Source organism: Indicator indicator, chromosome 2 (genome assembly GCF_027791375.1).
Source record: "Indicator indicator isolate 239-I01 chromosome 2, UM_Iind_1.1, whole genome shotgun sequence".
NCBI lineage: Eukaryota > Metazoa > Chordata > Aves > Piciformes > Indicatoridae > Indicator > Indicator indicator.
This window is the reverse complement of record NC_072011.1, coordinates 40,712,801-40,737,273: the sequence shown is the minus strand read 5'-3', so window position 1 is coordinate 40,737,273 and position 24,473 is coordinate 40,712,801. Positions and strand designations below refer to the sequence as shown.

The window sequence follows — 24,473 nt, the reverse complement described above, 5'->3', positions numbered from 1 at the left end:
CGCCCTCGCCCCGTCCGTTCTAACAAACGGGCGGGCTGAGATAGCACAGCGGGAAGCCTCAGAGTCCAAGCAAACAGGATGGCGCTGCCGAGCGTGTCCCACTCACGCCCACGGGAACCACGCGCGTCTAGAGAGGAAACGACAGCACAACGCTCCTCATGTGACCGCGGCACACAAGCCGCCATTTTGTGCGAGCGTCCCCAAGCAACGCCCCCCGCCCCTCCCCCTCCCGGCCTGGGCTCACCCCGCCCCCCCGTCGGGCCCCGGCGTGCCAGGGTCGGGAGCGCGCGCAGGGCAGCCGGCGGCGCGCACGCGCGGTGGGGTGCAGGGTTGGGGGGTAGCCCCGAGGTGGGGGGCGGGCCAGAGGCGCTGGGGTACCCGCGCAGGCCACCGGGACCCCCGCGCTGCTGGCGCCATCATGTACCGCTCCAGTAGCGGCCGCTCGGGTCCCTCGTTCTCATCTTCCTACCACCGGCTGAAAGAGAGCAGCTCGTCGGGATCTCGCTCCTCCCGTTCCAGTACGTCGGGTCCGGGGCCAGGCCGTGGCCGGCCTCCCCTGCCGCCAACCGCGGCTCCTGTCTCCGCCGCTTCTTCCTCGCCTCCGCGCTCCGCTTCGCCCCGTCCCCCGCCGCGTCGCCACCGCTCTCCGTCAGGCCACCGCGGCGCCTCCCGCCGATCCCCGTCGCCGCACCGCAGCAGAAGGTTACCATCGCCGCCCGGAGGACCGGGACCCGGGGGCACCCGGTGCCGCCGGGGGAGCGAGCACGGAGACGGCAGCAGCAGCCGGGTAACTACTGCCGTGCTCTGAGGCGTCTTGATGCGGGCCTTACCCCCTCCCTCATGAGCTGTCAGGCCGCAGGGGTCCCCGGCGCCTCCGCGGCTCCCGGCGATGGCCGCCGCCGAGTCCCGCGGTTTGACGGAGGGTGTCTTTTCCGGCACGTGCGGTACCCAAACCCCCTGGCTGTGCCCAGGGGTCGACCCGTATCCCCGCCGGCGGAAGAGTGGGAGGCAGTGGGGCCAGGGGTCCTTGCAGAATTGCACCGGCCCCGAGCTCTGCCCGTACAGAGGGAGAAGTTCCGTAGAGAGAGAAATTAAACAATTAATTTTCATGTTAATTAATGTTTTTCCTCTAATTTCCATTACATCTTATTTGTGTTTTATCGGTTACAGCCATTTTAGATAAGGCTCAAAGATATCTTTTGCTAAGGCAAAGGGGTGGAACTAGTCACTTTCCTCCATTTGACACTGATTTGTGTTATTCAATAATTATCACTTACTTTGTGGGAAATTAACTTTTTAAATAGGCTATTTGACGAGTACTTTGAATTCTTCCTGCTGTTACGAGTGTGCAAAGACTGTTAGAGATCTTGTATCTTTGAGAGGTAGGCAGTGTTTTGTGCTGGAGCTGTGCATGAGGTATTACAGTCTTCTCGCTCAGCCTTGGCAAAAATCTGATTTGGGCATGTGAAACTCTAGTTTGACATCTGAACTAATAACATCTTGGATGCAGACACCATTGCACTAAACCAGCGTGTATAACTACTACGTTTTTGAGCAAGTGCCATTCATTGATCTAAATTTTCTCTTGTAACTCCTTAGTGCAATGATTATCTTGCCTGGTAACTGTTACCCATAGTATGTAGTAGGTTCTCTGTGCATTGTATTGCACTGAAAGAAGAAATTTTTATATGGGGATGTTTTAGGCTGTGGTGCCATGGTCACTCAATTCAGCATGTGCACAAATGAAAAGAGTGGTACACTCTTTCCTCTCACTCTGCAGTATACTGTGGCCCCTTCCTTGTGCTCACGCTTTTATTTGTGAAATTGCAAGGTGAGCTGATATGAGAAAATGGTGTGGCAGAAAGTTGATCAAAAATATAGCCTGCTACAATTCATTGCCTGGTGGGACCCCAAGAGAGAATGGGGTCTTTCTTATGGAGATATAGGTTTTCATTAGATTTCTTCGGTACTGTAGCCACAGAGGAGCTCAAAGATGAGTTCAGTGGGGTTAAAATTCAGTTACTGTCACTATTTATTTTTTAAAGGTGAGCTGTCATGAAGGTATGCGAAGATCATGTTATATTTGATAGTTAACCCAAGCCAAGCTGAGAAACTTTCCTCTGACCATTTGTTTTTAGGCTGTATTCCACCAATATCTCAGTCATGTAAGTTGTCTGTGGAGTAGCCCTGCAAATTGCATGCTAGTAAGACAAGGATGAAAATAATTAATTATGTAAAAGGAGATAATTTTAAATCTGATTCATCTCAGTTTGTGTTGTAGCTCAATGGATGGTCACATGGTCACAACTGAGGGGATGACAAACTGGGATACAGGAGCAGAACTTTCTTAAACTGACATCAGTCAGTCTGCCATTTCACTGTATCCATGACAGGGTGTAAAATTGTGCCAGTTGTAATCAATAGAATCATAAAATGACTTAGGTTGGAAAAGGCCATACTTGGCTGCTCAAGGCCTCATCCAACCTGGCCTTGAACACCCCCAGGGAGGAAGCGTCCACAACCTCCCTGGGCCACCTATTCCAGAGTTGTACCACCCTCACATGGAAGAACTTCTTCCAAAGATTCAGTCTAAATCTACTCACCCTCAGCTTAAAACCATTCCCCACCCGCATCAAAGGTCCCTCTCCGGCCTTCCTGTAGGATCTCTTCAGGTATTGGAAGGCAGCTATAAGGTTCCTCTGGAGCCTTCTCTAGGATGGCCAACCCTCAGCCTGTCTTCACAGCAGAGGTGTTCCAGCCCTAGGATCATCTTTGTGACCCTTCTCTGGACTCACTCCAACAGTTCTCTGTCCTTCTTATGAACAACCTTTCAATGCCAAATGTGTTGATGGTTCAGACTTGGAGAAATCTGACCTAGGAATATTTGTCTGGAAGCCTCTGACTCTCCTTTTAGGAGGTAAAATCCCGAACCACCAAAAGCTTCTACTTTACACAGATGTTATTCTTGACAAATGTTATTCTTCCAGTGTTATTTTGCAGCCTTCTGGCTCAAGGTATAGTAGTCATCTAAGCAAATTGTTGCAGATTCTTGGTGTGTTTCTTCCTTATTCTAATTTCAGAGAAGAAAATTACTAATCCTGGAAATAAGGCTTTGGCAAGTTAGATAGTGCTGAAAACTGAGCCAAACAGACTATTTGTTTATTTGCAAGAATACTGCATTGAAGGAAAACCTTTCTGTGGGAAGCAGGTTTCACAAGAGGGATCTTGAGACAAATAGAGCTGTTTAACATGTAGTATACTATGCCATCTCTTGTATGTGTGTAATTCTTAAGAGTGTACATTGTGAACATTTTTTTCATGGAAATTTTTGTCCACCAAAAGGTGTTTGACCAATACTACTACTTCTTTAAAAGTGATGCTATAAATCATAAGCATGTACAGGTTGATTTTACCTTTTAGAAATTTACAAAATTAGAAAAAGGTAAAAGCTGGGATTATGCTGATGTTTTCTAAACAGTGGAACAAAGTGTTACCAAAACAAAGCAGACGACAGATATATTGGTCAACATGATCAGGTAAAGTTTTAAGATTTTTTTTTTTTCAGATTTATATGGTTTAAGACTTCAGCAGAATTTTGAGGATACAGAATGTGGAGAGTTACACAATTTTAGTAAGTGGCACTTTGGATTCAGACACAGGAGTGTAGAAGAGGAATTTAAGCTGCAGCAAGGAAGGAGGACTTGGAAGAAGGGAGCGTGTGTGTAAGGTTGGAAGATGTAGGATGTGGAATGAAGATGCTGATGGAATAAGGGCATGGGTCTAGAATGTAAAAAACTTTTGAGTACAAGCTTTAAGTTATTGTCCCTACCCTTCATATGAATGGGAGTATGGAAAGGAGCAGCCTTAAAAAGTTCTTAGTCCGTTTTTTTTATTCTGAGAGTTGCTTTTTTTGTTGTTCTGTGTTTTATTGGTTTGGTGTGCATGCGTTCCCAAGTTATCAGCATTGTTACCTGTTTTCTCATGCATAAGTGGGATGCTGGTTGTCACTGGAGCTTGACATTGCAAGTATGGATGGTGTTAGTTTCTTAGTAGCTGGGGAAAACTTTGCTGGAATTGGAAGAGCATGAAGTGAGTAATAGAGGAGAGGTGGATCAGGATTATGCAGTAAGAGATTTTGGTGGACTTCATTTGTTCTTGCAAGCCTGACACCTGTTGCTTTTATTTGTTCCTGCTGACCTGGATGCTTGTTCTTTTTTTAGTTTCTCTCAGGTTCTTTGTGGTACTCTGTGAAAATAGTCAGAGCATGAAGGAACGAAAATGCTGTACAATGTTCATAGATAGGAATGACTAGTGGTGCTGCTCAGTAGTCCAAATGAAAAAGCTGTTCAAAGTGGAATTTCTGGAACTGAAAGCAAAAGATTTGTGAAGTTCAAAGGTGTACCACTGTAACTGCTATCTCTGGGCAATCTCTATAGCAGTCATAAGCAAGCTTAACATCCCAAACTTTCTAAAGGTAAACTATTTCTTTCCTTTGCCCAGAGGTTTGTTCTGAGATGTAATCATCACTTCTCTGTCTCCAGTTGCTGGAGATGGTTGTAATTTGTGTGTCCAGCTTGCTGACAGTCTCTTTGGCAAGAAGATGCCCTTTAAGATAATCACTTTTTGAGGCAGCCCTCAAAATTCAGTATTCCAGTGGGCACATGTGAGCCTTCAGAGTGTATTTGTATGAGACACATACACATTGTGTATGTTCTACCTCAGACAGGTTGTTGCGGGATTATATTGTGCTATACAACATAGGTCTTAGAAAGTAATTAAATGTTCTGATAAATGCTGGGATTCAGATTAACGGAGCAAAGCAGAAATAGCTAATAGGTTATCTTAGGACATGGTTATGTACACAATGTACAAAGCAACAACAAATTACTGCAGATTTGTGCTGCAGTTAAGTTTTGTTCAGGCAAAATTTTGAGGGAGTTCTTTTCCTTTGTTAAGGATTATTCTTAGGGTTCTTTTGGTCTGTTGGAGGATTGAGCTGAATCTGTGGCATCTTACAGTGGATGTAGACAACACTGCACCTGCTGCTTGCTACTGCAGTTCTCAACAGTGACAGCAATATGCAGTGTGACTGGTTTGACAGAACTGAAGATAGTTCATTGTTTCATGTTAAGCAGAATCTAAATTGCATTGGGTTAAAATAAACAAATAAGTCTTCAGGCAGTCTCCTCTGTTTCTTATGGAATTCCCCTTTGACGATTTCTATAGTCTAATGCCCTATTATAGAATGATATGAGGTGTAACTACTTGAGCATAATTTCAGTAATGACATTTTCTGTATTGAGTTAGCTTAGGCCTGCTCTGCTGTAGTTTTTTCAAAGGCAACTTTACTTATCTCTGATTTTGCTTTACCAATAATAAATAATGATAATAATTCTATTATAGAAGATGTTTCTATAGTCATTGGTGTGTTTTGTACTGTGTTGTGCTTCTCAGCTGAAAGCAGCAAAAGATGAGAAAAAATAGAAAACACCACTACTAGGAAAATCTTATTTTACACTGGTTCATGTTATTGCAAAAGTTGGAAAAATACAGAAATCCAAATGCTTTTATTAAGAAATCCCTGGCACTATTTTTAATGCAATATTTATTTAGCTGCTTTTCCTCTACAAAGAAGGGAGGACAGCGGCAAATCTGGGACTTCTTGAACTTCTCTTGTTTTTCCACTTTGCTGAATGATGCTTTATGAAATGCATTTATGAGTTGAAAATTTCTGTTCTAGGTAATGTAACTACAGACTGTGTTAATGGCAGCTGGGATGAGATATGAAATGCAGTCAATATCCTCCCACTTCTTTAGTAGCTAAAGACAATTGAAATATTTTGAACAATTGTTCTTCTGGTTTATTTTTTTAATTGATCCATCCACCCCAAGTTTTATATGTTAAGCACAGCTGTCACTTGCCTTTCTGTGAATGAGATTCAAATTCCCTGGTTGATGGGCTTCCACTCTTTCTTCAATTTACAGAGACGTTCACCAAGTCTCCGTTCGGAATCTTCACTGGAACAGAGTTTGCGGATCACAGTGGGTAATGACCGGTACTGCGTTGGCACACCAGAGCGAAGGAGGCTGTCTGATAGACTGGGCTCACCAGTTGATAACCTAAGTGACAGGTATGGTCCTCTGCAGATGGGAATTGAAGTGTTTGAAACAGTAAGAACATGGGAATGGTTGTACTGGGTGAGACCGAACATCTCATTAGCCCAATGAATGCCCAGGGAATGAGGGTAAGAGGGCAAGTATGTAGTGATGCTTCCCTGGAATACTCCTTAGCCTCCAGCAAGTTGTGATGCAGGGGATTCCTGAACAAAAGTCACTGCATGTGTTCATAGTAACTAAGCATATTTCTTTGACTTTTGTCAGCTGCTTCTAAAACCCATATAAACTAAAAGCACCCAGGGAATATTACAGGAAGCAGCTGCTGCTTTTGCCATTTCACAGTTTCAGCTATCTTCTTCTCTTTCTTACAAAGTTGTTTATGGATGGCGTAAAGCTTCAACTTCCTCATTTAATGGGAGGGAAAATCTACTTTCCTGATTTTTGAGAATATTCCATAAGAAAGCTCTAGTGTAGATTGAAGAAAATTTACTACTTTTACAACCTTGCAGAAAAGAAGGGAACATAAGTCAGACAGTTTTATACATGATTAAATAAGTGTTAGAATTCTTCAGGTCCCTTGATGGGAATTTGGGCAACATAGTTAATGAAGAGATGTCTTTTATGTTAAAAACACTACTGTGAACAGCAAAGTATAAGTAATAGTAGATACTGTTTGGAAATCTTTGCCTTCAATAAGGAGAACAGGTATGATCTGTCAAAAGAAATAAAATCAGAAGGCTTCATGGAAATAAAATGGTTCTTATGTCTTGAATTGCAGTTAAAGATGGCATAGTTTGTGTTCCAGAGCATTCAATTTCAGGTTCAGGTCAGAGTTAAGCATCCAGCACCAAAAGAAAGCATTGTAACTTCCATTCGTGATACAAGTATCTCCAGCAGTTAAATGAAGAGGAGTTGAAAAAGAGGGAAGTGAGCTGAGTAAGTCAATTTCTGGTCTTTCTCAACTGTAGAACTGTTAAGCTTTAGCAGGTGCAGAAAACCAAATGACAGTTTAGTTTTCAGTACTGTCACTTCTACACCCTTCCCTCAGTTCTCTTGGGATCATAGAGTCATAGAATCATAGAATGGTCTTGGTTGGAAGGTCTGGAGGTCATCTAGTCCAACCCCCTCTGCAGTAAGCAGGGGCATCCTCAACTAGATCAGGCTGCCCAGAGCCCTGTTGAGCCTCACTCTGAATATCTGCAGGGATGGTGCCTGAACTACTTCTCTGGGCAAACTGTTCCAGTGTTCCACTACCCTCATAGTAAAGAACTTTTTCCAAACATCCAATCTAAATCTGCCTTTCTCCAGTTTGAAGCCATTGCCCCTTGTGCTATCACTACAGGCCTCTGTGAACAGTCTCTCTCCATCCTTCCTGTAGGCCTGCTTCAGGTACTGCAAGGCTGCTATTAAGTCTCTCTGGAGCCTCCTCTTCTCCAGGCTGAACAGCCCCAGCTCCTTCAGCCTGTTTTTGTAGCAGAGGTATTCCAGTCCTCTGATCATTTTCATGGCCCTCCTCTGGACCCTCTCCATCAGGTCCATGTCCTTCCATGCTCCAGACCTGGGTGCAATACTCCAGGTGAGGTCTCACCAGAGCAAAGTGGCAGAATCTCCTCTCTGGATCTGCTGGCCACACATCTTTTGATGCAGCCCAGGATGTGATTGGCCGCCTGGGCTGCAAGCACCTGTGCCTGCTCATGTCCAGCTTCTCTTCCATCAGCACATCCAAGTCCTTTTCCACAGGGCTGCTTTCTATCATCTCATCCCCCAGTCTGTATTGATAGTAATGTTCTGGCCCAGGTGCAAGACCCTGCACTTGCTCTTGTTGAACCTCATGAGGTTCACCTGGACCCACCTCTACAGCTTGTCCAGGTCCCTCTGGATGACATCCCATTCCTCTGGTGTATCAATAGCACCACTCAGCTTGGTGTCATCTGCAAACTTGCTGATGGTGCATTCAGTCCCACTGTCTATATCACTGATAAAAGTATTCAACAGTACAGGTCCCACTTGTCACTGCTCTCCATCTGGACTTCAAGCCATTGAACACTACCCTCTGGACGTAACCATCCAGCCAGTTCCTTATCCACGGAACAGTCCAACCATCAAATTCCTATCTCTCCAACTCAGCAAGTAGGATATTATGGGGGACTGTGTCAAAGGTCTTGCAGAAGTCCAACTAGATCACAACCATAGGTCATACCTTACCTACTGATATAGTCACTTTATCATAGAAAGCCACTAGGTTGGTGAGGCAGGATTTGGCCCTAGCAAAGCCATGTTGGCTGTCTTGAATCACCTCCCTGTCCTCCATGTGCCTCAGCATGGGATCTAGCAGGATCTGTTCCATGATCTTTCCAGACATGGACGTGAGGCTGACAGGTCAGCAGTTCCCAGGGTCCTCCTTTCTACCCTTTTTTGAAATGGCTGTAATGTTCCTTTCTTCCAGTCCCCACGGACTTCACCTGGCTGCCAGGACTTTTCAAATATCATGGAGAGTGGTGTAGCAACTACATCTGCTAATTTCCTCAGGACTCTGGGATGCATTTCGTCAGGTCCCATGGACTTGTATATCTTCAGGTTCCTCAGATGATCATGCACCTTGTCTTCACTTATGGAGGGAGGGATTTTGTCTCCCTGGTCTCCATCTTGTGGGCCATCAACGAGAGAGCCATGAGGAGAGGGGTTGCCAGTGAAGACTGAGGCAAAAAAATTGCTGAGAATCTCAGCCTTCTCCTCGTCCATTGATACAAGTTCCTCACTGTTGCTCATCAGGGCTTTCTTTAACCTTCTTTTTCTAGTTAGTATACCTGTAGAAGCCTTTGTTGTTTTTCTTCACCTCCCTTGCCAAGTTCAGTTCCAGCTGTGCCTTGGCCTTCCTGACCTCATCCCTACACAACTGGGCAACATCCCTCTACTCTTCCCAGGATGCCTGTCCCTTCTTCCATTTCCTGTGTAGTGCCAATTTGCCCTTAAGTTTGACCAGCAGGTCTCAACTTAGCCATGGTGGTCTCTTGCCCTTCTTGCCCAATTTCTTGCATGTGGGGATTGAGATCTCTTGTGCTCTATAGAAAGCATCTTTAAAGATCTGCCAACTGTTTTCCACTCCCTTGTCCCTGAGGACCATTTCCCACATGGTACTATTTACTAACTCCTTGAAGAGCTGGAATTTTGCTGTCCTACAATTTAGAGTCCCAACTGTGCTTCTCAGGGGCTTCGTACCCCTTAGGTCAGTGAACTGCACTAGTGCGTGATCACTGCAGCCCAGGCTGCCTTCGGCTTTGACTTCACTTGCATTTGTGACCAACAGGCCCAACAATGATCTCCTCCTGTTAATTTCTTGTCTTAAGGAGTTGTCATCTACACACTCTAGGAGCCTCCTGGATTGCCTACAACTAGCCATGCTACTTTTCCAACAGATGTCAGGGTGGTTAAAATCCCCTATAAGGATGAGAACCGGTGATCTCAATGTCTCCTCAAGCTAGAGTAAGAAGGCTTCATCAATAGGCTCCGCTTGGTCAGACAGCCTGTATTAGACTCCTAACATAAGGCTCTCTTTGTTGTCCTGATCCAGAATACCTACCCATAAGCTTTTGACGTGCTTCTAACTATTCTTTAGTGACAACTCTTCACACTCTATCCACTTCTTTACATAGAGGACAATACCTCCACCCCTTCTTCCTCCCCTGCCCCTTCTGAACAGCTTGTAGCCATCAGCAGCCAAACTCCAGTCACAGGATTCATCCCACCAGGTTTCCGTAACTGCCACTATGTCACAGTTTTCCTGTAGCAGGGTAGCTTCCAACTTTCCCTGTTTGTGGCCCATGCTGTGTGCATTGGTGTAGAGGTACTTCAGCTGGGCTGTCGGCCATGTCACCTTAGAGGGACACCCCACGGCTCCCAAGGCATTTATGGGAGCTACCTTCCTGTCTCCTATTACCTCAGAGGCCCCTGGCTCAGCTCTGTGAGACCTTGCCTTGCTGCAGAGTTCACAGCATGCTTCAGGGCAACAGGTCAGGATCAGTGTTCAATTTCTAAATCCCCTGTAAGTCTGCAGTCTTCTGAATGAAATGAGTGCATATGCCTGTGGAGAGTAGTGGTTTTAAATAGTATGTAGGAAAACTGGCACTGCTCTGGGAAATTAAGAACATGTGGGATGAGGGGCTGTTTGTCCCATTGCTTCCTTTTCTCCAGTGTGGTTTTATATTTAACCTGGTTTTGTTTATGATGCATGGTTAAGAAGTAATATCAGCTACAGTGAAGTTTATGTTAATGTAAGAATGAAAGTGACAAAGAGCTTCCACTTTGTCTCTGTTACAGGACCCATAGATGTAAAACCAAACGGTCAGAATAGACTCCTGAGAAGGTGTAAAAGGGACAGATTAATCAGAATGAGAGAAAGTGAGACTGTATAGACCACAGTTTTCAAGTGACTTTCCATATATTTGTAGTGTACATATGTGAGAATTTTTTTGAAGGCTTTTTTTTATCCAGTTTGGTTTTGCTGGATGCATTTGTCTGAGTGGTGCACACTCTGTGGAAGCTTAAAGTGTGTAACTAAGCTTTTCCTAAATTTTCGAGGTCCTTCTTCTGGCTTGTAATGTTTAGCTATTTTGATTATTTTTAAAAGACATTTTGTATTTGATCAAGAACATGTATTTGTGTATTTTTCATCTTTTTTTTTTTTTTTTTCCTTTCTCTGAAAGACTACTCTGGTACTAGAACATTGATTATATACCTGCCACTGGGCTTTATAGTAGTCCTTACTGTGAGTCATGATTTGGTTTAATACCGAGCATATCACATTCTTATTTGGCATGTGTTCTCATTCAAGAAAAAAAAATGAAAGAATAATGTTTTCTGAAGATATGTCTTCAAATTTTGAAGTAATTGGAACAAATAATTCTGAATGTAGTCATTGTCAGCTATTTTTGCTTACTAGTCAGAGGTTTCAAGCAATCACTTTTACACATTATTCTCTGTAATTTTCAAGGTCTTGGGATGGTAGAGAGGTTTGTTAGCATATAAAGAAAAAAATACCGAAGGATGAAAATCTGGGATGCGTTTGGATCCTTCTACAGTAGTGGATTTTCAGGATGCCTGTTACAGTTTGAAGGTGGAACTTTAGCCTAGTTCCTAACTGCAAAGATTCTGAGTAAAAAAAAGGTAACTAAATTACTATTGGACACAGAACAATGACGACTGATAAGTATATATCATTCCATTTTTTCATTGAATAGCTCATACTTGGTTGCATGGATAGTTCTTTCTCTTTTTTCTCCTTCTGTTGCTTCTGCTTGCAACTTCTCTCTCTCCTCATGGCTTTGCCAGGATAATCTCTGTTTTGACTACAGTGTGAGGTATTGGGAAGGAGGGAGGGAGGGGAGGAGGTTGTGAACAATGCCCTTGGACTGTCCAGGGGGGTGATTCTGTACAAGGGGATCCTTGTATTTGTGTTTCTCTGAATTGTAAATATATATAAATATGTTTTGTACATATTCATTGCATTTTACACTTCTAGATTTTGCTTGCTTTGTAAATATAGCTTCATTATATTTCCAAACCAACTGAGCTAGTCTGGTGATTTATTTTGGGGGTAATTCTCCATTTTTTGGGGGGGTAATTTCAACCCACCACAATGCCCCAGGTGAACTTCTTAGGGTGTGTGTCCCTGTGCAGGTCCATCATAAAACATCTGTAAGAACTTGCCCTGAGTTTCTTGGGCAGCTGGCCTCCTGCCCTTGTCTTAGTAAGCATACTGAATGCTGCTGGCCTGTGACTGCAAGGTTGCCTAGGCAACTTTAGTGTTCAACAGATTAGTGGGTTTTTGTCTTCCAGAATTTGTCTATCAAAATGAAGAATATATCTTACTCCTCTCCCTGTCTTCTCTTTCCCTCTGTCAGTTTTTTTAAGACATTCCACTATCTGAGCTGGCATAAACTATACAAACCATCTCACCAATTCTTTCATCTGAAGTTAATCCCAATCCCAAAGTCCAGACAATATTTCTGCAGAGACCCTGTGTTAGGGTGATGTCTGTGTAGTCTGTGTTCTGTTCTCTGAAACTGCAGATTCCAGTAATTCATGGGTTCTGTATTGGTGAAAGAATTGGGATGGTCCTTGTGGTACCACGTTGTACCCTCTCTCAAGGACGCAATAGTCTGTAGTGGACATTGCTTGCTAAATGCACCCAAACCAGTTAAGAGGGACGTATCTCTGTTGGACTGTATTGACAAAAAACGTGTTTCAAAGAATCACACTTTCTGTAAGGCAAGTAATCCTTTTCATCACACCTGCATTTAATTTTTAGATTTTTGAATTCTGGTCTTAGCTCTTCAGAGTGTATTTGGATCATATTTTCAGTCATAAATATTGTAGGTTTTCTGTTCCTTTCTTTCCAAAGTACGATTAAATATTCCTTCTGCTTTGTGACTGCAGTCAGAACATTTGAATTGTAGGCGACAACTGGCAAGCATGCATGCAAGTTACTTGCACAAAAATCAGATGGAGGTGTATGGTGAAATACATCCCTTACTCCACCAGGTGTGTTCAGGTAACGTCTATAGGTTTAGCAGGTGAAATTGGAGATAAATGTTACCTTATGTAGGCTGTGAACAGCAACGTTCGTGTATGACATTTAATTCTAACTACTTTTTGGATACATTTGTGCTTTTGAACCGGGTAGATGTGTGTAGTTAGCTGGAAACTTACAAGATCTTTTCAACTGATAACGCATCTAATGTTATTACATGAAATCATTTGCAGTGATGCAGGTTAGAAATAAACTGAGGTTTTGTGTTGGTTTTGTTCTTAAATATGCATGTGTAAACTGAAAATACTCAAGAAAAAGACTGTGTGTGTTTGTGTCTGTAAAAATGGAGACTGTAATTTATCTGTACAATTCTTAAAGATGTTGCCTGGCATAACTTGATTTGTCCCTTCTCAGATCTGTGGAGGGAATTTCTGAGTAGGAGAAGGTGATTTTAGGGGACTCAGACAAATATACAGAATCTGTCTCAAGTCAACATCTTGATGACTCAGGAAAGACATTTCTCTAGGTATTTCTGTCCCATTGATTTCACTTAAGAATACATTTGCTTCCAATTCTTGGAGGATCTTACTACATTTTTTAAATACCTGTGAGTAAAAAAAAAAAAAAAAAAAAGGCAGCTTGTAATTTTAAAGTGGTTTGGTTTGTTTCTGCCTCATCTGGAGAACGGTCCTAGAAAAGCTTTTAGGGATGGGGAAAAAGGCCTTAGTTAAGAGTACTCCTAATTGGAAATGTGCACAGGAATTGGTACAAAAGAAGATACTCCAAGAGATATGTAGCTAGTCATTCTGGTGTTGTGCCAGATGCACATCCACTGTGTGTAATAATGCAGGGGCTGGCACAAAGAAATGATACTGTTACTAGCCATGGTTTGTAAATATAATAAAACATGTACTTTTTGGGTATAGCAGTTCATGTGATTACTGACAGTCCTGTCTACAGATCTGTTGCAATAGAAAATGTTGCTAGAATTTGTCCACAGTGGAAGATTAAAAGAGCATCTGATTGCATTTACCAGTGTGAAACTAAATTGTCCTTTGAATAATTCATAGGAAATGTGACCTTGGTGTCTTGCTGGGAGAGGTGAGATAAAAAGGGATTGTGATCTGAAATATGATATTAAGGTGTTTTTTTTTCTTTTAAATGTTCAATCTATTTCCTTCACAGAAATAAACCAAATCAGTTTTTCAAGGCTCTCCTTCTGCAGTCATCGTTCATGTCGCTGTGTTTGCAGGTGACTTCCTAGAAGGGATGTATCGTACCGTTAGGAATAAGTCTCTCTCTACTTTGTCTTTAAGTACATAAAATATATCCGTTTAGTGATGCAGGTGTTATTTTGAAACTAATTTGGAAATTTCTTACTCTTGAGTGGGAATCAGACTTAGTTTATGCGGGCTTAAGTACTTATGTTTATTCTGTGCTTCTCTTACACAGGGATGATATGGCTGATGGTCCAATATTCAATAGAGGCCTCTCATGTCCTCGAGGCCTTGAGAGATACCCATCGCATGAAGATCCACCGTCAAGTCCCTTCATCATGAGACATGATGAAGACTACCGCAACCGAGATGTCTTCCTTCATCGTTCAGATTACAGTCCACATTATGGTCGTCGAGAAGAGCTGCCTCACAGTTCTGATAGAGATAGTGACAAACTCAGGAAACCCTCCTACCCATCAAGGCCAGAAGAGAGGGGACGAGAAATTAAGCGTCCACGATATGAAAAGGATGAGAAGATGCATGTTACAAGTGGAGAGCATCAGGGTTTCTCATCAGGAACACGAAACTATCGCAGGCGTAGCCACAGCAGAAGCCAGAGCCCATCCTACCTGAATGAAGAATTCCGAGAGCTTGACCGTGCAAGGAGGAAAAGAGAAGAGGAAGAGCGTAGTAGAAATTTGAATCACGATATTTCAGAAAGTGGTTATATGATCCCTGGCCTGACTAACACATTACAGACTTCTGAGCCTCGGTATACATATAGGCCTGAGGAAATCCCATCCATGCCCAAAAAATCTATTTTGAAGAAAAGAGTGGAGATGGAAGTAGAGTCTCCTATTCAGGTTTGATCTCCATCTGTCTATGTGTTTCTGCTTTTCAAACCAGTGTTTTAGTGGTACAGAATGTTAGTTTGATTTCCAAAATAGAAATGACAATTCTCCATTTTCCTGTATTTGAGAGTGCAGATGTCTTTTTGCAAGCCTATACAAGTAAGGATTGCATGAGAAACTTTAAATGGTGAAGCTGTTTAATCAAGAATCATGTATACATGTAAATCTGAATCAGAATAAAATATCCTTGTTGAATTTGAGCCCGAGATGCTGAGATCTTGGTCAGCTTTTATAGGAAAGCTGAGTCTTTCTGTACCACAGGCAGTCAGGACATTGATCAGGAGTAAGTGCTCTGCTGGTCAGAGTGCCCCTTTCTTGTTTCTTAATAGACCTTGAGAGCTGTCCAATCCTGAATACCTGTGGCTGAAAACATGTTCAAGTTTCTTCATTTTTTCCCTTTGGACTGTAGGCTGGGTGTTAACCCTACTTAAGTGCTATCCAAGCTGTACCAACTGAGTCTCAAAATTAGAGCAATAGAAAGATGAATATTTGCAATCATGGTGATAAATTGACTTTCCTCATGTTTCAGTGCATCACTTTTGATCTTCCTATGTTGTACTGATCAGTGTTGATTTGACAGTGACGCTTAATCTCAGGAGCTGCTCTAATACTGAGATCCTTTTCCATACCTATTATTGGAAATCTTATTTAACATGGCATTAATTATGCCTGTCTGAAGAAGTGACTGGGAATAATCTCAGTGCAGTTGGTCTTACTTGTCTTAAGGTGTTGAAATTCTTTGATTAAGCTCAAAGAATAGCCAAAACTATGTTATGGTGTTTCACTTTAAACGCTGTTATGGTTGTAAAAAGGAATTAAATGTAACTGTGATTTTGTGTGTTCTCTGAAATAACCATTCATTGCTGGGTGTGACATTTCAAAATCATTAGGCAACTTGTTTTGTAATTTTCTGTGTTCTCTTTCAAGTTTATATTTTTTTTCTAACTCTTTTTCAGCTGTGAACTCAAGGAGAAATTAACATGTTCCTTTGTTCAATAAGGTGCATAGTTGCCTCAGAAGGTGCTGTAGTAAATAGTAACCTCTCTCTCTCTTTCAGCCTGAGGGCTTTTCAAGCAGTCTGGATCCCAGCAAGGATCTTCCTCTTCTTTCTAGTCATTCATCTTTGCCCCAGAGCAACAACACTGCTCCTTTCGCCTCTGAAGTGGAGAACTTTCTCAAACGGTTTAACAAAGATTCTGTTGTGGAATCTGTGAACAAGGGATTGCATGACAGTTTATATGAGTGGAGTCCGCTTTCTGGGGCTCCCAAAGACAGTTTCACATTTGAAGAGAAGTTTGGGAGCTTCTTAAGTCACAAGGAAAAGGTAGAACCCAAATCAGAGCTTGGTGATCGCCATACTGACTTCCTGCTGCCTCATGAGAGGGCCAGTCAGGATGGCAGTGGTTTCTCCCGAATTCTGGGCATGATGGCTGATTCTGTCAGTGCGCAGGAGAAGAGGAGACGTAGTTTTCCTGACATTGAGGATGAAGAGAAATTTCTTTATGGTGATGAGGATGAAGACACCAAAATTGAATCTTTTCCCCTTCAGAAACCCCCGGTGAGTTGTGACAATGAGATAATAAATCAGAAATTGAGCCCACCTCCTTCTGCTCCAGCTGTCAAGCTGGATCCTTTAGAAGAGCCTAATGCTGAGTATGCGAAGATCCATGACCTACTCAAAACCATTGGACTTGACATTGGTGTTGCTGAAATTGGGAAACTGGCTGTTCGTACCCAGGAGCGCCTTCATGGCAAAAAGTTGGCGTCATCTTCTCCTGATCGTCGCTCTTCAGATCCTCGCAGGCTGGACCCCTGGGACTTACGTCGCAGCCGGAGTGACACGCGTTCTCCTGAGTCAGGCCAACAATGTTCAGCATCACCTCCTGTCTCTTTCCAGCAGTCTAAAGATGTATCTTCTCTTCAGAAATCTGAATATACTACGAACCAGCCAGTGGGACAGGATATGCCTCCACATGCACCAGAACAGCCTCTTCCTTCTGTCTCTTCTGTCTCTCTCATTCCTTCAGTTCCACCAGCTCCTGCGAGTTTGCCACCTACACCGACTTCTGTCTCCCAATACCAAATTCCCAGCTATTCACAGTTCACTGCCGCTCAAATGGCTCAGAACTATCCGCCTCCCACAATGGCTCCTCCAGGATACGATGCATATGGGCACTATATGGCATATGCAGCACCTAGTTGGCCTATGTACCCCCCTGCTCAGCAGCCTAATCCTACACTGCCAGAAGCTCACGGTCTTCTTACAATGGCCATGCCAGCAAACCCCACGCGTCCCAACCTCCGGGTGATTGAGACAGTCTCTATGAGGAAAGATGTTCCTGATTTAAAAAGAGATGGTTCTGTGCTTGTTCATGTCCCTACTACTCCTACTCATTCCAAAGTGCCCCCTCGTCTGTCTTCACATTCTCTCAAAAATACCACAGAAAAGATATCAGATGAAAAAAATCGTGCAACTCAAAAGCAGAAGGTATGTTACCTATTCTGGTACATCAAAATATGTTGGACTGTTTGATTGCTGGGGTAAAAGCTTTTCCTCTTCAGATGTTGTGGTGGTTTGGCCCTGGCTGGGGGACAGATTCCTACCAAAGCTACTCTATCACTCCCCTTCTTAGATGAACAGGGAAGAGAAAAAAATATCACAAGAGGCCTGTGGGTCAAGATAGAAGCAGTTTAATAAGGCAAAAGCAAAGGCTGTGCATGGAAACAATAGCAAACAAAAACATTATTCTGGAGCCACTCGCCGAGAAGCAGAACTTCAGTATGTGTAGCGGTTGCTCCAGAGGATGATTGGCATTAATGAATGGCCTCCACTTCTTTCTTTCTTTCTCTTAGCTTTCATATCTGAGCTGATGTCATATGGTATGGAATACCCCTTTGGTCAGTTTGGGTCAGCTGGCCTGGCCATGTCCCCTCCCAAGATCTAGCCCACCCCTCAGCTTACTGTTGTGGGCAATGTTGGAAAAGCACAGCCTTGGTGCTGTGCGAGCACAGCTCAGCAGCAGCCAAAACACTGGTGTATTATCAACACCCAGCTACCACTACAAAACACTATGAAAGATGGTATGCATAGAATTAACTCCATCTCAGCCAAACCCAGTACAGATATGCATCGTTTTTTTCTTCCTCAGTGGATTCAGTTTAAAAGCAGTTAGACTCAATTTACTTTAGTTAAAGATTTCTAGGCATTCATCTGTATTACTCTGAGACAGTTTTAAAAAATGCATTTTAAATCCCTCAAAGTTGTATGCCCATAGGTTACCAATAAAATCAAGCATGAAATAGAAATTATTTGGGCCAGACAAAATCTTACAGAAAAAATACACCTCTTGGCCACAGATGTAATTTATTCTGCTGAGCTTTAGATATTGAAATACCTGAATATATAAACATGTGAACATATGTGAAGGGACAGAATAAAAATGAAGCTGGGCTTTTGTCAATGGAGTCTATTGGCTGGACAAGAGGCTCCATCTGAACGTGGTACAGTAGTACCATGCTTATATTGGACATTCTTAAATACATACGAAATGGTGTCATCATACACAGTTGCATATAATTTTCTCTCTACTTTTGTCATAGTTATGTCTTAAATCACAAAATCAGAAGAACTTGAGGGAAACAGTTATTTACTTGGTGCTTCTGACACCAGTTTAGGTTATGGATGTTAGCTTACTCCTTTTCTGATTACCTTGATACTTGGAGAGTAGTGGTAAAGAACATATTTTGAAATAGGAAACTGTTGTTATGTAACTGTCAAAGGACTGGACAGTTCCTGAAAGTTGTTTGGGTTTTTGAAGTGGTGTCCAGTCAATCTTTGTTGTTAAAATAAGGTCGTAAAACCATAGAACAATTTGGGTTGGAGGAGATCACCTGATTCCAAGGCCCCTGCTGTGGGCAGGCATGCCTTCCACTAGGCTGCTCAAATCCCCGTCCAGTCTGGCCTTGAACACCTCAAGGGAGAGAGGGCATCTAGTTCCTATGGGCAATCTGTTCCAGTGTCTCACCACCCTTACTGTAAAAAATTTTCTTCATTATGTCCAGTTTAAATCTAGCCTCGTTTAGCTTAAAACTGCTGCTCCTTGTCCTGTCATTATAGTCCCTCTCCATCTTTCTTACAGGCTCCCCTTGAGTACTAAAAGGCCACAGTAAGGTCTCCCCCAGAGCCTTCTCTTCTCCAGACCAAGCAACCACAACTCTCCCAGTCTTCAGAGGAGAGGTGCTTCTAGCTCTCTAATAATTCTCATGACCCCAACAGGTCTATGTCTTGTGCTAGGGCCTCCAGAGCTGGATGTAGTACTCCACATGAGATCTCACCAGAACAGAAGAGGCTGAGAATCACCTCCGTGGACCTGCTGTCCAGGATTTAATTGGCTTTCCGAGCTGCTAGTGAATGTTGTCAGTTTGTAACTACATACCGCTGTTTGCATTATAGACATGCTTTCAGTGTAGTGATAATGATACTTTGTGTCAGTAGGTCTGATACTAGAAGAGCAGCACTTGGCATAGGTTGGGATCTTTTTGCCTACATTACATTCCGTAGAACAAATCAGGCCACTGATGGAAAATAGAAAGGCCACTGAATCCAAGAAAGACTCAGAAGAAGTCACTGTAGAGTTTTAGTCTGAAATAAGCTCTCTGATTTTTTGTTTGAAGTGATGTAAAGAGGAGTACTTGCACAAAGTTCTACATCAACAGATAAGTGAGCTTGCAAATATTGATAATTTCTTCAGTTGACATGGTTGAAATTTTGTTTTTAATGAAACTTGCCAGTTCTGGAATAGGTCTCTTCTTCTGCTTTGACATACGCTCATAGCTCACCTATGCATCTTAGCAGAACTTTTAGGGCTCTGTCTGCACTGCAGATGTCCTTGTCCTGGGCTTAGTGTGCAGGGTTGGGTTTTTTTTGGTGGTTTGTTTGTTTGTTTGTTCGTTTGTTGGGATGGCTTGTAGTATAAAAACTTGCATGTTTCAGTTGATGGTTCTGTGCTGGAAGAAAACCCAGAATGAGAGACTGGCAGATTTGTGAGCTGCCTAAAAGAAAAAAAAGGCATTTATATAGGGTTGAAGTGTGAGCATATGGTATAGCTACCTGCAGATGCAGAGGAAGTGTTGTATTTCTTGTGTTAAAATTCTCAAGAACGTTATGAGAATAGTGAGCAGTGTTCTGTGACTGACAAACTGAGGTCTTGCTGTCATTCTTGCGAGACTGATTAACTTGTGTTGCGAGGAGAAGTAAATCTGGTCTCCTTCCAATTTGTTTAGGTTATAGAAGAGAGAGAAAAACTGAAGAATGAACGAGAAGCACGGCAAAAGAAACTTTATTACCTCAAGACGGAGCTGGACAGGCTTCGTAAACAGCAAGGTACAGTGCATTCCTCACTCCTGGATAATTCTTTTTTCCAGTGGGTTGTATCACAAGTTCTAGTACATGGTAGGAGAAGTGAAGACCAAAATAATAATAGTCTATAGTTTAATATTTTAATACTCTGGGAAATGCAGAATATGAGAAAACACTGACGTAAGTCCTGTATTAAAATTAATTATGTCAAAATGTGACTGTTATGCTGAAGCAAGCAGTTGCTCTTGCATCTTCTTTGGAAGCTTGATAAGTTAAATCTATTGCAATTTGTGCATTTTAGTGCTTTTTAAAAGAAGTGAGAAATAGAAACTGAAGACATGTCATTGTGCCTTTCAATTTTTCATAGATGAATCTTACTTGGAGAAGGAAAAGTCCTCTCTAGACAGAGCTAACTTATTTTTAAAACTTCTGTTCCATACAAGAAAATAGTAATTTATCTCAGCTTTGGAAAATGATACTTTCAGGTTGGAATGCATGATTAATTTTTGCTTGTTTAGTCATACAAGGAAATAGCGATCATTAAATGTGCCTTTGTTAGGGGTGTGTGTTAAAGCAATCCTTACAGAGGTGGATTAGTGCTGCTGTAGCTACAGTCATCTTTACAACTACCTAGTCAAAATTTACGTATAATATTGATATTTTACTAGTTGCTGGAATACTTGTGCAGATCTTGATACTATTTTCCTGTTGCATTTCAACTCTTCTACTTCCTTGAATTGGCTCAGGAGAGATGTTGAGGAAAAAACGTCGTGAGAAGGATGGACACAAAGACCCCTTGTTGGTTGAGGTGAATAGACTGCAAGAGAACATTGTGAAGGAGATTGCAGAGCTGCATAAAGAATCTGATGCAGCTGATAAGAAGCAGTCTGAGCTTGACAAAGTAGCACAAATCCTGGGGATTAACATATTTGAAAAACCCCGGAAACCACCTGTAGAAACCAAAGATTCCTCGGAAAAGAACAACAAGTCAGAAAATGCAAAAGGTCCAGAGAAAACATCTTCCTCCAACAAGGTAAAGTCTCACTTGTGTGCTAATGATTTTCCCACTAAGAGAACAGGGCATTGCAGAGACAACTACTCCCAAACATTAACTAGAGGATTATTTTGGTGTCATTTGTTATCACATCTCATACACTGTTTTTGATGGTGCATGCAGGTGAGAGTCAGTGTATTAATGTTTATAATTTCCCTCAGGGTTTGTGCAGTTCAGTACCACGTGCTGGTTTTGATCTTGGTTTTGATGAGATGACAGTTGAATTGAACAGCATCATGAGTGGTTGTAGCTGTTCAGTCTCAATGCTGTACCATGAGGACAGACTTCTCTGCAATGTTCTTGGCATAGCCTGTCAAAGAGGAATGTTTGTAGCAGCAAACCTTAACACAAGTTTGGAGTGTGTTGATCTCACTGGGTGATAGTATTGACAAATCACAATATTTATGATTGTAATCACCTTAACATGATTATTATGTACATGTTACATGTTCTCACTTAGGAAGTGTCAGTATGTATCAGTATGGTGTCTCTGACCTGGTCTATAGTACTGAGTGCTGGGTATACCAAAACAAGCTTATGGTGTTCCTGAAGATAGTTTTTACTTTGGAAGTAGGGTATGATAGCAACATCTGAATGGTTTTACATGTATTCAGGAGATTAATTATCTTGTTTTTCAGATGTTTATTCAAATATGTAATAGAAATTGCTGATGGGAGATGGTGGATGCTCTTTGTGTATTACTGTGGGTTTTTTTGCAGAGAAGAAAATGTCTCCTACAAGGTCACTCAAATTTGTGTATCCTGTAAACTTTTTCTTATGCTTCATCATGGTCTGGTTCAGAAAACACATTAGATGTCTTTGATTTTAAGTCTTGCTTTTGTGTTTTGTTTTTGTTGTTTCTTAAAACATCACTGAAATTTAGTATTCACTTTTACAAATCATTTGTTTCAGTCACCACATCATGAAACTAAAGTTGGCAACAATGTCTGTTAAACCCTACATTGCATTAAATTATATTGCTTTCCTTTCTTGAGATATGGCATATGTGAATTTATTTTTCATTATTTTACCTTTTGTTGCTTGTATCAACCAAACTCATAGTGATTTGATCCCCTTTTCATAGTTCCGTAATTAACATGGAGAATTCTGAGTTCTGGCCAAGAACGTTTAGTATTTTCTGATACCTATAGGTATGTAGAACACTGCCTTTAGTCTTTTAAGATTCACCTTTTAATTCTGATTGTTAACTTTTCAAAATTAAAAGAAAGGTGGTACAGGTCTTCTGACACTGAGATAGGTTGAGCCTGCCAACCTAAGTGCAGAAATGCCTGTCTTTCTGCTTACGTGCAAACTACCTTGTGGTGCCCTGCTGCTGAACCTAGGTCTGTGTGTTGTAGTGACACAGCGAGTGCAGAGGTAAAGCTAGCCTGGTACCAGGCAGCCAGATTGTCCCTTCTGCGGTCTTAAGTAGTCACAAATTATAAAAGGATTTTTGAGTTGGGGTTGAGCATAAACTGAGGTTAAAGGCTGGCTATCACCTGTCTGTGTATGAAGCATTGTCTTTTTAAAGTTCTGATTGAGAGAGTATTTTTATAGAATATAGTGGGTGCGTGTATGTGTGTAAATAGCATAAACAATGACACTTCTCAGTCATTATGAACATCCTTCCATGCACTTCCTACAGATCATAAGTTGATCTTTTTAAGAGAATGCCAGCTTTGCTATGTTCTTGCAGACAGAATATATACAAATATTCACTGGGTCACTTCCTACTCTGCTACAAAGAACTAGATTGTATTGGGCTATGGGTATCTGTGGCATGTATAGTGGACTAAGTGTCTCTTCATTGTTTGATTTACAATGTATGCTGTGTGGGGTGGTGTTAATAGAAGAGAATTTGTCTCGGTTTATCAAAAGGAATTTCAAGTAACACAGATGTTATTTAACAATACTGAATCTGCTGAAGTAAATTTATTCAGTGCCGATAGTGAATAACTTGGAAATCATGCAACCAATTCAGGACTGCTAAGTTTATATGCACTTCTTTCCAGGCTGCCAGGAAGATTAGAAATGATACCATAAGGGGCTTTCAGCTGTTGAAAATGTAATTCAAAACTCAAAATACATGTAGTACTATTGTAATTTAAAGTAGCAGGGTTCATTCATAATCTATTTCAGGGATTATTTGCTACTCTGCAGTGTTAGTTTAGTATTCATTTTAGCTAGAATTCTGAAATGTCTGTATCACTGCATGGCGTCATTCTGTACAAATCAGTATAAGTGCAAATATCACGTGCTTAAATCACAAGATGCTTACTTAGGTAATTAACACCATCTTTGTATTACTGCTGAGCAACAAGTCTTGTGGAGCAACTCTCAAATAATCTGATAAAGCTGATTGAGTTAAATACTTTTAGTCAACTAATTTTTACTTCCTTTTTCACTCTGCTTTCACTCAAGCTACTTTTACAGTAAATTCTGAATGCTTCTAGGGGACCCATTCTGGGCACTGTTTGGCTAGTATGGTAACGATTCAGATCTTTATGTGAAACCCATAAAGATAAAAGGGTGCATGTCATAGGGAATGTGTTCATTTGGTTCCTTGATAACCTACAACCATCCAGCCATTACATCTGGGAGCCTTATTGGAAGCTCTTCACTGCGGCCACGTAGCGTCTTAGTCGGCAATACCAGCTCTCTGAAACAGTGGAATTAGCCTGGGCGCTGAAAAGCAGGTGATGTATTTTATTTTATTTTTTGTTGTGTGTGGCTTCTTCTGGAGGCAGGTTCTGAGTTCTAGAGCATTATCTCTGTCCTGCTTTGTCTTAGAGAAGTGTTTCCTTTTGTTCAATTTAGGAATCAAAACCTACTAATGAAAAATCCAGAGGTAGAAGCCCGAAGCCAGCAGAGTCATCTTCACAGTCTTCCAAACATCCTTTCCAGCTGGCCAATATTTATGAATATTATGATGCAGGAAACCACTGGTGCAAAGACTGCAACACCATCTGCGGGACCATGTTTGACTTTTTCACACACATGCATAATAAGAAACATAGACAGGTATGTTGCAGGCTTCCTTCACTAAGTGCATTTCATATTGCTAGAAATATTGGCACTAGAACATACACCGGAGAACTACGTTTTACAAGAAAATCTGAAGTAATAACCCAAGAAGTTGCTTATCGAATGCCTTTTCCGTAATGTTGGACTTGAGTAGTTTGTACATCTACCGGTGTGTTCTGACTAGTGTAAATGGGGCCTGTGTTCAGTTTGCTCAGGAACTAGCATTTGATATTTGTGTTTCATATGTTTACCTGTTCTTTGC

General features: G+C 41.9%; 1 protein-coding gene across 1 annotated transcript in view; it reads left to right on the top strand.

Moving 5' to 3' along the window:
• The first annotated feature begins 418 nt into the window (after window positions 1-418).
• ZNF318 (zinc finger protein 318) overlaps window positions 419-24,473 on the top strand; it is a 29,291-nt gene continuing 5,236 nt past the window's right edge. Inside the window, exons 1-7 of the mRNA XM_054399136.1 lie at window positions 419-787; window positions 5,986-6,131; window positions 14,099-14,726; window positions 15,832-17,262; window positions 20,058-20,157; window positions 20,880-21,166; window positions 24,005-24,208. Of these exons, the coding sequence (XP_054255111.1) occupies window positions 419-787; window positions 5,986-6,131; window positions 14,099-14,726; window positions 15,832-17,262; window positions 20,058-20,157; window positions 20,880-21,166; window positions 24,005-24,208 (3,165 nt within the window). The remainder of the gene's footprint in view (window positions 788-5,985; window positions 6,132-14,098; window positions 14,727-15,831; window positions 17,263-20,057; window positions 20,158-20,879; window positions 21,167-24,004; window positions 24,209-24,473) is intronic.